Raw genomic sequence first — 14,813 nt, 5'->3', positions numbered from 1 at the left:
AGAATAGGTTGAGGTGGAGTTGGACAGAATAGACTCCCTGTAAAAAATAGAATTAAATTGAGTTTTGAAGGAATCCAGACATCCTTAGAGAGAGAGAGAAGGACAAAAGGTATTCCAGGCCTGGGGGTCAGATTGTGCTTTTGCATGCCATTGGGCAATGAAAGAATTGTACAGGAAAGTGTCTTAGAGCAGAGAAAGAGTGAATAAAGTGTAACAAGATTGGAAAGATGGCATCATTATTGTTGTTATTATCAGGGAGTCGAAGTACCTTCTGTCTTTTGGTGTCTTCTTCTAGAGGAGGTTCTGATCTTTCTCTTATCAACTTGCAATCTTTCTTTCTGGCTGCTTTTTGTACCCACTGGGGGTGTGTTCATGTTCATAGGTTCATGGGTGTTCGTATTCGGATCTCTTTGGAGGAAGAATGGGAAAGCTTGTGCTACATGTAAGCAGAGTATTTGGGACCTTATTCTAAGATCATATTCTAAACATATTCCAAAATAATATGCTCTCTATCAATGTGCTAAAGTACCTGAGATTCCAAATAGTCATGTTCCTTCTGAGTAAAGCATTGCATCTCTAGGTGTGCATAATTATGGGAAGGGATAAATTTTAACTGTTATCAGTGATTACTTTTTCAGATTAGTAGCTCACCACCTGGCAAAGAGCAGTGCCTTAGGGAAATGAGATAACAGGAAAAGTAAGGTTTGATGGGTGTTGTCTTGGAGGAAGCAAAGATCTGGATCGCTGATGAGGAAGTTCAATGATCTGTGTTTAGAACAAGTGGCAGAACACTATGCGGTAGCCTTATTAATTTTTCTTGGTGCCACACAAAGCAATGACTAAATTAGGTGAGGTGATTGAACAGCAGCCTCTCCCAAGCATCATTGCTTATTCTCCCTCTGAGATTTTAGGATCTTCCTTAAAGAAGCTGTTTAGTTATTTATGACAATGGTTCTTCAAGTGTGACCCAGAGAATTCTGGGGGAATGCTGAAACCCTTTCAGGGGGTCTACAAATTAAAAATTAGTTTTTATTTCTATTATGTTAAATATCTATAAATAAAACCACATAAACAAAAACTTTTGGAAAAAATCCTCAATCATTTTTCCCCTGAGGCAGTTGGGATTAAGTAATTTACTCAGGGTCACACAGCCAGGAAGTGTTAAGTGTCTGAGATCAGATTTGAATGCAGGTCCTCCTGACTTCAGGTTTCATACTCTATCCACTACGCCAAACAGCTGCCCTTGCTTCTTGATAATTTTTAATGATATCAAGATACTGAGAACAAAAGTTTGATGTTCCTTGATCTAATCACTACTACCAATTCATTAGTGGTACCTCGTTTGGATAGAAAAGAAGTAGTTTAGGCATAGAAATCATACCATCAATGAAGCAATAGCATTTATTTAAGTACCTACTATGTGCTGGGCATTATACTATAGAAAAGCAAGGCTATCTCAATTCTCATAGACATTTGTATTAGTTCAATTATTATATCAAAGCAATAGAACAAAGCAAAAATTCCTTGAGTTTCTTTGTAAAAGTTAAGTCACAATAATATCACCAAAAACAAACCCATGTTATTCCTTCCATATTATACATCACTTGTTAACTATAAGATTCTAGTTTTAGCTATTTGTCTGGTTTATCCTGGAGTAACATTTAGGTTTGTGCCAGACATTGAATTAAAAATATCTCATCTGATTCTGACAACAATCCTATGAGATAGGTGCTATTATTATCTCCCCCCCTTACAGTTGGAGAAACTGAGACAGACAGAAGTCAAGGGGCATCTCTTGCATTCTAGCTCCTGCATTATCTGGTTGCCAAGACAAAACAACATAAGTTTAAAAAAAGGTAAGACAAGAACAGGTTGTTTTCATAGTCTCCCCTTGTTTTCTCTCCCCAGCAAGAAAGCATTAGGGGCTTTGGAATCAGAACCTGGCAGAAGAGCCCAAAGAGATTGAGGAAGAAAGTACATTGCTCTGGGTCATGTTAGAATATTGATCAGAAGATCCTGAGGAGGAGAGGCTGGTACCAACCCAGGATGTTGAGCCTAAAGCTGCCCAAGTTGTTCAGCATAGATCAAGTGCCCCAGGTAAGTGACCCTTATTTTATCCAAAAAGGTTGGCTGCAGGATTTGGGGGGAATCAGGTTGGAGCCCTGCACTAGATTTGGTGAGGGTGGGCTATTAGTGCAGTTAGTGAAGTCTGCTTATGGGTCCTTCTCCTACTATCTTCTCTTCTACCCTTTGCCTGGGTTGGCTCCCTTCCCATTTTTCCCCTTAGCTGCTCATTGTTCTCATATTTTCTTTTCTTCCTGCCATCAAAACCTGTCCTCAATCTTTTTCTACATGGAAGTGCAAATGACTGACAACAGCTCTAAATAGGACTTCCCCAACTCCTGGGAGAATTTAAAATTTAACTGGGCTCAACTTTGCAAGGCTAGGAAACTCGAATGGAGGAATCTGTCAGCCTATAGATGGGGAAGAATTTCTTTGAATAAAACTTTCTTTTACCTCCCCTGAAATGAGACATTGGATCACTTTATGAATGTGGTTTTACTATATTTTCCTAATTGCTCCCTAAGTCTGAGTTAAGAAAATGAGATAATTGGCCTAAATGATCTGTGAGATCCTTTCCAGAGTAAAAAGCCTATGACTCTATGTTCCTTAGGCACTCCTAGGATGAAGTGTGGCCACCAGGGCTATCTTACATCATAAAACAGATTGCCTACAGGATCATAGATTTATAGCTTGTGGGAACCTCGAAAAATATCTAGCTCAAACCCCTTATTTTACAGCTGAAGAAACTGAAGAAGAGGGAAGGTGAGTGACTTGTCCAATTAGCATCAGAGGAAAGAATTGAATATAGGTCTATTGACTTCAGAGGTGATGCTATTTCTGGCGTATCTTAATGCTTCTTCGATTTAGAATTGTGGATTGTAATTTAAAGTTTCACAGGAATTTAATGGACTTCTTGGCTGGAAAATGCCTCCATGAAAGATTCTCCAGTGGTTTCCATTCAGTCCCTTCATAAAGTTTAGATTAGCTCAATCCACATAAAAGCTCTTCCATGAATTCATGTACCTACCTTTAATGACAAAGAAACTGTTGTTTCCCTTCATTCCTGTGTTTGTGTCCATTTCTGCTGAGTTCAATAAGGAATTGGTCTGACTGCTGCTTCACGAAGGACAAAGAATGGGTTGTTGACTTTCATGGTGGAGGATATTATAAAGAGATCCAAGCAGAGATTTCATTATGGTGATTGCCAATGATTTATGACTTTCTCCAGGAAAAAAAAATGAGTTTCTAAATGAATTCTCCTCTAAGGATGGGAGATCAGATGAGGCAAAATGCCAAACTCTCTCCCTAAAAGCTGATGAAGCTATTTGATTCCAGGTAAGATGTTGAAAATACTCTTAAAATGTGCAGAGAAATTTGGTTTTCAGATTGGAGTGAGTACAGGAAACACTGAAGGCCATTGGCCTATTACAAAATGAGTCAGGATTCCTACAAAAGCCACAATTACCTATTGCTGTCCTAGCTGTAAACTTATGTACACTTCTCTTGTGTTTTTGGCAAACTAGAGGCTATGAGATACCAATGACAGGAAATTCCAGATCTGAATTTTACAATTTATACAGTAGGACTACCCATTAAAGATGCAAATGTCTTCTTTGGCTGACAGCAAGACACACACACACAAAATCAAATGGAAACACTGTTATAGTTTTACAGTATCTGTATCCATTACAGCCAGGAGACAAATATTGTAATACTTTCTTTAGATCTGGACGCCACAATGAACAGCTGGAATATGTCCCAAAGAGGGTGACCATTATGGGGAGAACTCTTGAAAAAGAGTTGTCATGGAATTAGTTTCATAGTTGCAACTAATATTAGAAGTGTATGGAGACATTGTTTCTCTCCCTCTATGTCAGAGGTTTCTGCTCTGGGTCCAGGTATGTTCCTTTCCTTTCCCTTTTGAGGCTGGCTTAGCAGCTTTGGAGAAAGACTGCAGAAGGCAAGATAAACAGAAGCAAAGCAGGACTGCCTCCCTGGACTCCATAGGACTTAGTGGGAAGTGCCTATAGGAGTAGGTGGCAAACCACCGGGTTTCTGGGAGAGACTCTATAACTTAGCCACTGCAGAAAACAGAGACCAATTTGAATGGTCCAAGCAGGACCTGATACTACCTCAGCCACCTGAAGAATGCCTTTGTGTGGAGACTTGGCCCTGACAAAGCAGTTTCCAATAGATTGAAGGCACTTAATGTCTGATGAAACTTCAGACTAATCACTAGAATAGTCCAGTTGCTTGAGATTGTACTCAGACAGGAAGAAACTAGCACTATCTGCTGGAAGAGAGTTGAACAGCAGGAAATAAAAGAATTGTGAGAAGGACCCACAACCCTTTTTAGGAGTAGAGAATAGATAATGAGAAGGATCTATGATTTCTGCTGGCGTGCAAAGATGATGCAATAAAAATAAGCTGTAGAAAAAACAAAAGCTTGTGCTTTTTGGACAGAAAGTAGAAATGCCCTTCAGTAAGGGCACTTTTTATCTTCTCACTGTTCTTCTGGGGTTAAATGAGTTATAAAGTCACCAAATTAAGGAAGATAACTTTTCATGTGTAATAGGGGTTCATGGGTAAATAACATTTTTAGGTCACCCTCTCATCTGCTGTTTGATTTGTTTCACATTGAATCTCATCTTGGTAAGCCCAAGAGCTTGGACCATTCAGCTCTTCTCAGACCACCACCTCTAATCCTCATCCAGGAGAGGCTACCCATTACAGATGACCAACTGCCACCAAGGGGGCAGGGAGGCTGGCCTGAGGCAGCAGCAGGTGCCAAGTGGCTCAAACCACAGTGATAAAAACCCCCCTTCCCCCCTCCCCCCCAGATCCTGGTGGACATATCCCAGAACCCTGAACCCCAGACTGCCGGGAGCACTGGCACCCCTCAAACCACTGGCTCTCCTTCCAGCGCAGTCTCCTGAAGCCATTGTCCAGGAGTTACTCCCTCATGGAACTGCTGACCTGACAGCTACCTCTACAGGTGCTACGGCTCTGACCTCCTCCACAGCCATCCATAGCTATTGAAGAAACAAAAGGGAACAAAAGTTCTCACCACTAAAGTCCCTTTTACCACCATAGATTCAATAGATTATGAAATGACATTAAAGAGGATATATTACCATCTACAAGGCTGCTGCACCTTCAGAGCCCTGCAGCCAAATCCTCCTAAATGCATTGCTTCTCCCTATGAAAATGCCAACTCCTTGCAAGCACAGACTGTCCTGCATTTATAATTGTATCCCCAGCAGTTAGTATAGTACTTTGCATATAGCAAACACTTAATAAACATTTTTTTCATTCTTTCTTTCTTTCATTTATTTATATATAAGCCACTTTATAGTGATGGCAATAGGCACTATTTAGAAACAGAGAATGCTTAGGTTTCTTTTAAGAGCAAATAAGCAGATTGCAGTCACTTGGAAAAGAAATTTTGCAAGTTAAAAGTGTATTTCACCATATAAAGTACAATATTAGCGTCTGCTCTTTATAGCAGAACTGTCTGATTCTTAAGTGGTTTGTACTTTACTACTCCAAATTATGGAGTATATATTTTGTGTTTACCCATCTGTGTTCAACAGAAAGCAAAATACTGGAGGACAAAAGCTATTTTCATTTGACTTTGTGTCTCAAACAACCTAGCACAGAACCTGGCATTTAGCAGATGTATAATAAGTGCTTCTTCTTGTTGAATTTCTGGGCAAGAGAATGTAAGGAAGTCTTATGAGATCAGGGATGTAGCTTCTCCCTTTCTTGTCCTCTCTTCTCTCCATCCCGAGACTTAGAATCTGATTCCATGTATTCAGTCTTGGGGTTGTTATTTGACTTTTCTGGGCTTGTTTACTTATCTGCCAAATGAGGATGGTAAACTCTATCCTGCCTTTTTCACAAATTTATCATGAGGATAAATTGAGATGATAGATGTAAAAGCATTTTAATAAACATAAATTACTATGCAAATGTAAGGGACTATTATTCTTGTCTTGAGGGAAAATTAGGTTTATGAGTTCTATAAATAATTTCATAGATATTTCTCTCCTTTATAAATGGCTAATAACATACTGGGTCAGAGGGTATAGGCAGTTTAATGGCTTGTTAACTACAATTATTCTAGAACAGATCCACAAACAGTGTTTTACTATGTCTAACCTCTTACACCCTCCAACAATTGTGATTTTCTGCTTTTATTATCTTTGTTAAAGTAGTTTCCACCAGAAGTGAACCTTTTCAAGGAGATAATGGTCACTGCACTAGTCAGACTACATTTGGAACAGTGTTCAGATCTGGGTATCACATTAAAATCTTTTTCTTTTTCTGTGAACTTAATAACCATTAACAAACATAAGCATTTCAAGATACCAAAAAAAAAAAAAAAAAAAAAAAAACCAAGAAAAGGGATTGTATATGAAACTATGAACTGTTAAACAGTTTTATGTTTAAATATACATATATGTAAAACATATGAAATTTAACAAAGTATGACAAAATTATTCTATTTGTGTTACCCTCTATACTTTTTTCCTTCTGCATATATCAAAAATGTTTGATTCATGCTTTTTTCCATGTCTGTAACTACTTTATCTTCCCCCTTCCCTCAGTGCCCAAAATAAAAGACTTGTAGTGAATAGCTATAGTCATACAAAACAAATCAACATATTGGACATGTCTGAGTATATGTGTCTAATTCTTTATATCTAGTCCATCATCTCCAGAAAGTGTATTTCATGATATCTTTTTTATGTCATTTTTTTTGCCTCTTTGATTAGAGTTCATAGTCTTTCAAAGTTGTTTTTATTTTATTGAGTGAATTGTTTTCCTAGTTCTGCTTATTTCACTCTGTACACATTCATATAGGTATTTCCATACTTCTTTGATACATCATAATTATTTCCTAGAGCACAATAAAACTCTATTACATCCATATTCAGCCATTTCCCAATTGGCAGGTTCCTGTTTTGTTTCCAGTTCTTTGCTGAACATTTTAGTCCTGCTACAAATATTCTTATATATATTTGAGTCCTTTCTTTCTGTTTTTGTCATTCTTGATGTACATGTCAAATAATTTACATAGTGTACATAACCAAATAATTGCTGGGTCAAAGGATACAAAATTTAGTGACTTTGGAGATAATAGTTCCAAATTGCATTTTAGAATGATCCGATCAATTCACAGATCCACCAAAAGTGTGACTATCTTTCTACAACTCTTCCAATGATTTCTATTTCCCATTTTTGTCATCTTTGCTAATCTGCTTGGAAGGTGTTAGCCATATTTTAAGAGGAAAATGGATAACTTGGAATGCATCCAGGGCAGTGAGACTCCCAGAATCATGGAGCATGATACTTGGTTGGAGGAATTGGAGATATTAGCCTGGGATAGAAAAAATGTTCTCAAGTAACTGTCATGAAAAAACTAGATTTTTTTCTTGTAGCTTTATAGAAGAGAACTAAGTTATACATAGGTAGATTTTAGTTCTAAATAAGGAAAAACTTCTTAGAAATCTCTAAAGTTAGAAGAAGTTGGAAGCAAGAGTCAGTTTTCTGTCACTAAACTACTTATTTTGAATGTGATGAAGGAGTTTCATGTTTTAGGCATGTTGGGCTAAATGACCTTTGAGGGCCTTCTAATAAAGTAATTCTAAGTTTCTTAATTTTTTTCTAAAGCTCTTGCATGAGAACATCAAAATAATTTCCAAACAGAAGGCTGAACTAAGCAGACATTTTAATTGGTTCTAATTCTTCCTTGGTCTTAATCTGAGTTCAGATAAAATCTAAATACTTCTAGAGTTTATCTATTTATTTCCACTCTGTTTGCCCTACAACTCTTGGAAAATTGTCTCAATTATGTTGAAAGAGCTGATTTATCTTTTTAAGCAAGGGTTGAAGCTGAATTAATTGAAGATAGTGACTAGGATTGAGCCTGTCTTGAAGTGCTTGGTTTCCAACATGTTGATCATCATCACTATCACCTCCATCATCCATTCATCACTATTACCATCATCAAAAGGCCTTTGTGAAGTGCCCTGCTATGTTTATTACTGAACTGAAAAACTTACTACCTAGATAGAATCTCCCATAGCCCATGCCATCTGGGGCTTATATACCAAGACACAAATACTTATGAAGGCAAATGGGGCCATGAGGGTGACTGCATAACAGCATTAAGGACACAAACTTGGACAGAAAGTCAAAAGTGTTTGTGCTATGTACATAAAAAGGGTAACTTCATTGTAGGTTATTTGCAAAGTTAGGGCAGACTTGCCACTTTTCCATCAAGATTGGGAAGGTTTCTTGGAATGGGAGGGAAGGAAGGGAAGGAGAGAGGGAAGAGGATAATGGTTTTGTGGGTTCAGGGATTGGGAAGAAGTTTTCCTACACATATCACAGCTTAGAACAAAATAATTTCCTGGTTTCAATATGTGCCCCAAGTTTTTAAGGCATCCTGGGACTTCCAACAGTAAGTAAACAGAATGAAATATTATTCTTTTCCTCTCTCTGCAGGTGTTCCATGAACGGGGCATAATTTTTGGCTATCGGCATCCTCAGAGTTCCGCCACTGCCTGCGTCCTCAGCCTTTTCCAAATGACCAATGAAACCCTCAACATCTGGACACACTTGCTCCCCTCCTGGTATTTTCCAGCCTCTTATCCTCAGCTCTTTAAAAGCAGAAATTAATTCAAGATGATGGGGAGTGGGGGTGGGAGATGGGAGAAGAAGAACTTTTTTGTTATTGTTTGCCAGTAGAAGGCAGTGTCAGCCTTACCTTAGGTAGTGGTTTACATATGATTTGAATGCTGAACAACAGAGATATTCATTCCTCTGGGTCTTGGATAGTTTTTAGGCAGCAAGAGTTCCCTCTTACAGAACAGATAATTTATGGAGAATCGGTATGTATTAAATAACTGACACTTTAGTGAGGCTAATAACTACCAACTCCAAGCAAAGCCTGTTTATCAGTGGAACACAGGATATAAGTATATGAGAGAGTTTGTGTCAGAAAGCAGGAGAGTAAGTGCCAAAGACAAATCTTTGGAATTTATAGGGGTTTTGCTCTTTTGGTTTTTGCCCAACGTCGATTATGAAGGGTGGAAACAGCATTAGCAGCAACAGATAGTAGTAGAACTTGAGATTCCTAAAATTTAGAGCTGGATAAGAGCCCAGGGAATCACTCCCGTCACCTCATTTTATAGGTGAGGAAACAATCTTAAAGAAGTGTACTGCTTAAAGTTATATAATTGACTAATTAATTGCAGACTCGGGGCTAAAGGATAAGGTATTCTCCGCGTGATTCTCAGCCTGGGGTTCTTTCCTTCAGAATACTTGCAATTCAGAAAAGAACAGAGATGGACTCAAATGATAATAGCACCTAAGAAATGCTTGGAAATTAGGAAAGACAAGATCTAAATACAGAGGAGAAATGCTTATCAGAGACTACCTCTGAGCTAAACCTGAGGAGACACTGGCCTAGTTGAGTCGAGAGATATTGTAGGAAAAGCAGGGAATTTGGAATCAGATGGCACTATTCCTTATTGTTTACTTGCATGACCTTGGGAAAATTAGTCACTTCATCTCCCTGGGACTCAGTTTCCTCAATTTGTAAAAAATATGTTCCTTTGATATCTTTGAGTCTCGATTTCTGTATCTAAAAATGGCAACAATAAAACTCTTGTTATCTACCTTATTGGAATGTTGCAAGAAAAGTGTTTTTTGGGGGGATAAAGTTTGAAATGTTACTTCTGTGTGTTTTATTATATAGTGGAAAGAATACTGAACTTGAATTCTGAGAATGTAGGTTCAAATCTCTTTTCTATTTTTTTATTTTCTATGTTGAACTTTGGGCAAGATAGTTCAACTCTCTTACCCCACCCCCAGTTTCCTCATCTATAAAATGGGAGATAGGACTAGATGATCCCTAAAGTTCCTCGCAACTCTGGATTTGTGAGCTTATGAGCCTGGTGGCCAGCTAGAAAATGTTTTGCTTTCTCTAGGAACACAAGGGCTGAAAAAGCCCAGCTTAGATCTGGGGGGATATAGGAGTAGAGAATTGCTAATAAAAAATAAAATAATCCCCATGTTGGTAGAATGGATTAGGAGATGACAACAGGGATCACCTGGAAGGAGCTTTTAAATATTCTAACCCTGAACCAAGTTAATTGATGTTTATGAATCAAACCTAATGAAAAAATCAGTAGTTCAGTTCAACAAATATGTATTAAATCTATACTATATATAATGCACTGGGCTAAATGCTCTGCTATACATAATGTGTATCAAAGAATTTGATCTGTCAAGAAGCTCAATTATACATTTGTACCAGTCTATAGGTGGATAGCAAGGAGCAGGATGAAGGCAAGAAGTATTGCCAGAGAAGACACAGAGGCGGGAAGGCTCAAAGATCCAGGGACAAGAGTTTGGAAAAGAGAAATTTCTCCTTTATTTACCTTCAGAAGAGACAGTAGAAAATTCTAGAAAGAGCATGAGAACTAGTCAGGATGATCTTGGTTAATAGTATAGAATGTGCTGCTAACTATCTGTGTAACATTAACTCACTTCCCCTTTCTGGGTCTCAGTTTTCTCTTCTTTAAAATGAAGGAATTGGGTTAGATAATCTTTTCCTTTTATAATAGGAGCTAGCATTAATAGCTAACATGTGGGTGGAAGTTTAAAGGTCTATATAGCACTTTAAATGTATTATCTCATTTTAATCCATACAATATTCCACCATGGGGTAGGGGCTTTTAACATACCCATTGTACAGATGAGGCAATGAAGTCTGATCTGCTAGAAAAGATCTGGATCCATAATTTTCATGACTCACACTATTTACTATTCTACTTATCTGTGTTTGCATTGATTAAAGGATTTGTCTTTTGAATAAGGGGGTGGAATTGAGTCACAGTGATCAATAAACTTGTCAGTGGTGGGTATAATCATGTGCTTCCCCAATTTAGAGAACTCACGTTTAAAATGGAGAAGTGAATAAATATAAACTTGAGGAATTTCTATAGGGTAGTTCATTGGGCTAATTGCCAAGCATCTTACAAAGACATATATCTGATTTTACAAAGAGCAGACCAGAGATAGAGGAAATGATCCTGAGAATGAACTATAAGTTTTATCATGAATTAAGGCTGCATTATTAAGAGGAAAGGAGAAGGATATGAAGCAGAGAAGATTTAAGGGGAGAAAGGAGAGTCTGAAGGACTGTTCTTCTTAAAGAGGGATTAGCTTCATTCTGTTGAGCCTTAGAGGGCAGAATTAAGTGGAAGATGTTGGAAGAGGGGGAAAAAACAAAAAACAACTCCAACTTTCTAAAATTTAGAACTATCCCAAAGAAGAATGGGGCTTCTCAGTTCTGGAATGCTGAATGGTGAGCTTTGGAGCTCATCAAGCAAAGCTGGATAACCACGTGCTTGATTGGGAATTCTGATTTCAGGGATGATTTGAATTTAACAGCCATTAAGACTTCTTCTAAATCTAAAATATTATCTCTATGAAAGTCTCAAAGTATGGCTCAAGGTAAAAACAGGCTTAAAAGTACAAACAAAAACATTTGGGTTAGGAAATGTGGTAGATTTCCTAGAACTATAAAACCCTAGAAAACATCATTTCCAAAAGGGCCTGTTAATTATCTTTCTTTCCCTAGAGATTTTAAAGGGGAGACAACTTCTGGAGAATGTTTTAAGGAGGTCTCTATAAATAGGGGATAGAAGAATTCTTGAACTAGAAGGGCTCTTAAGAATCCTCTAATCTAAATTCTTTACTTCATCGATAAGGAAATAGCTAAAAGGGTTAAGCTGATTGGTATCATTAGAGTGTCTTGCCATTCTTGGATCCTAGGATCCAATAATTATTGATTTAGAATTAGAAGGGACTTCTAATTAGTCTAATTATCCAGTTTAACCATTTTCCTTCTTTAACTCGTTATTATTATTATTGATGAGAAAAATGAACATTAGAAAGGTTCTCCAAAGCTTTGTCCAAGGTCAAACAGGTATAAGGTGATATATGTATGCATCTGTCCATATTATCTTTGTATATCAGAGGTATTTTAAATTCTAAAAACTGCTTCTATTTCTGACTTCTTTTCCAAGCACTTTTCTATTTCCGGTGAGGTACTTTGTATAGTCGTCAGTGGAAATTACAAAAGGGAAAAAAAAAAAATTGAAAAAAATCACCTTTTGTCCTAACCATAGAAAAGGTAATTGGAAAGGTGGCCTTGCATCATCTTGGCTTAACATGGAGGAACACTGCGTGTGTTTCAGGTACTTCATGTGGAGGTTTATGGATACCCTGTACATGGTTGATTTCTGGAATGACAGCTACTCCTGGCCTCTGCTTGTCTACCTAAGTACCAGCTTCATATACCCTTTTGCCTCCAGCTGTGCCCACACCTTCAGCTCCATGTCCAAGAATGCCAGACACATATGTTACTTCCTGGATTATGGTGCAGTCAATCTCTTCAGCTTGGGTAAGTGGGCCCTCCCTTCCATTCCTGGTTTCCCTCCTGTCCTGTGATGAACAAAGTTCTTCAACTTCTCTTAGTCTCTTCTCTTAGAATAAGGGCATGATAATGTTTTCCCTCCACCCATGCTATGGCAAAGATGGGAATAATAACCCCTTACATTTGCATTAATTCTTTATTTATCCTTTGCAAAGTGCCTTTAAATCCATTATATGTTACAAAGTGCTTTCAGTATATTATCAGGTCCTCACCACAAGACTTTTCTATGTGATACATGAGGAACCTTGGAGAGTCCCACAAAGGGGTGAAATAGCTAGTAGAAAAGTCACACATCTTGGGTGCTGGCAGAGTTCATACAGTTTAGAGCTGCCTTAGTTTCCTCATCTGTAAAATAGTTAATACCTGTAGCATCTCTCTCACAGAGTTGTGAGATTCCACTGAGATAATGTATATAAAGTATTTGGCAAACTTTAAAATGCATATAAATATCAGTTGTTTGATTAGCAAAATTATCAGTATATATTGCCAGTTATCATCATCATCATCATCATCATCCTCAGTGATACTGACATTATTATCATCATTGTCATTGTTGCCACTATTATTTTGCCTCTCCTAGAGTTGCCAGGTCTAGAATTTGGAACCTTTTTGATTCTTGGTCCTGTGTTGTCTTTCCTTTATATTTCTTTTTTTTTTTTTTTATGGTGCAGTCTGGATAACTAACTTGCATACTTGTATTATTTAGCATTATGTTTATTGGTGTCATACCAAACACATATGATCATTATCATCCCTATTGGAGACTGTAAGGGCAAGGACTGTGAAAAAAGCACTGGAGTGGGAATAAGAAAACCTAGTTCCAAGATTTCACATCCCTGATTCCAGCTTCCTCTTCTATAAAATTGAGAGATCATACATTACCTACCTGGTGAGAGTTATTTCTGGGGAAAGCATTTTGCAAGGTTTAAAGCAGCAAATATTGAACCTCCCATTTTATTTCATTAATGACATATTGCAATTGCTTGATAAAAGATGTGTTGAATGAATGAATGTAGCCCTGAAAATCTACTAATAGCACCTAAATGGGAGGAGAACTTAATGTTCTTCCATAGAATAGGGAATGATAGGATGAAATTTCATGAGGGTTTTGGAGAGGGCACCATGTGTGGAAGCAAGGGGTCTGTGGTCATTCCACAGCTTGGTGTAATGACAAGTGAGAAGACTTGGGTCTGTAATCCTAGTTTTGCTTCTCACTACCATAGTGTCATCTTAGGCAAATCACTTGACCTCTTGGAGTCTCAGTTTCCTTCTCTGTAAAGCATGGGGTTGGATTGGACTAGATGATCTCCAAGTGCCCTTTTAGCTCTAACTTAAGTAATTAGTTGTTTCAACTTTTCTGTTGTCCCCATTAGCAAGCAAGGAAGCCTAAGTTGCTCAAAGGGTCTAAAACTTTCCTAAGGGTCCTCACTACCTATGTGAGCTTGGGAAAAATTTATTTACCTTCTCTGGACCTTAATTTCTTCAATTGTTAAAAAAAAAAAAAGAGGGTTGTACTTAAATGACCCCCAAAGTCCTTTCTAATTCTAAAGCTGTTAACCTTTCAGCTCCATGACATGGGATTTTAAGGAACTGAAAGTCCTTCAAAAAATAACTTGGATCTTAGCCCAAGCTGGCTCAGAGTAGTCAAACTGACCTATACAACAGAAGTGTTGAACAGAATGCTACCCTCAACACCCCCAAGTAAGGCCCAAACCAGATTAAAATGTTTTTGGAAAATATTTAACAAAATAAATAAAAATGCAATATAATACAGATGATGTTTGTGTGTGGGTTTTTTATTGGGTTTTTATTGGAGTTTGATACCAGTGTTATACAGGACAGAATCTGGATTAAAGGTTTTTTTTTTTTTTTAATCTGTATCTAAGAAGCAAAGCTGGCAAAATCCTATTATTTAAGTTCCCCAAGTTACCATAAATAGGATGTAGCATATTAGAAAGAGATTAATCATAAGTAAATGAATAGTAAAGTAAAAGTAAATAAAGTAAAAAAAGTGAAATAAAAGTTTCAGTAAATGAGAATACACAAAGTTCTTTGCCAGGTGTATGTAACAACCTCTGCACACCTTTTAAAAGTTCCTGCCCTAAAGCTAACCTTCATACATTCAGATAGTATATAAAGAGTGTACTGGATTTGATTTGGGTTCAAATCCTGATTTGGTACTATCTGCATTACCTTGTGTGTATATATCACTCTTATGCCTCTGTTGCATCAA

General features: G+C 37.5%; 1 protein-coding gene across 2 annotated transcripts in view; it reads left to right on the top strand.

Moving 5' to 3' along the window:
* The window catches only part of PAQR5 (progestin and adipoQ receptor family member 5), an 86,595-nt gene that overhangs the window by 52,104 nt on the left and 19,678 nt on the right, over positions 1 to 14,813 (top strand). The window contains exons 2-4 of one of the 2 annotated variants that reach the window (XM_051980774.1): positions 1,909 to 2,097; positions 8,578 to 8,705; positions 12,342 to 12,547. In XM_051980774.1, the coding sequence (XP_051836734.1) occupies positions 2,047 to 2,097; positions 8,578 to 8,705; positions 12,342 to 12,547 (385 nt within the window). In that variant the 5' untranslated portion in view covers positions 1,909 to 2,046. Of the gene's footprint in view, positions 1 to 1,908; positions 2,098 to 8,177; positions 8,296 to 8,577; positions 8,706 to 12,341; positions 12,548 to 14,813 lie in introns of those variants that run through there. The other variant, XM_051980775.1, reaches the window with a different exon arrangement.

This window comes from Antechinus flavipes, chromosome 2 (assembly GCF_016432865.1).
Source record: "Antechinus flavipes isolate AdamAnt ecotype Samford, QLD, Australia chromosome 2, AdamAnt_v2, whole genome shotgun sequence".
Classification (NCBI taxonomy): domain Eukaryota; kingdom Metazoa; phylum Chordata; class Mammalia; order Dasyuromorphia; family Dasyuridae; genus Antechinus; species Antechinus flavipes.
Note: the sequence above shows the minus strand (reverse complement) of the source record. Positions and strands in the feature narration are given on the sequence as shown.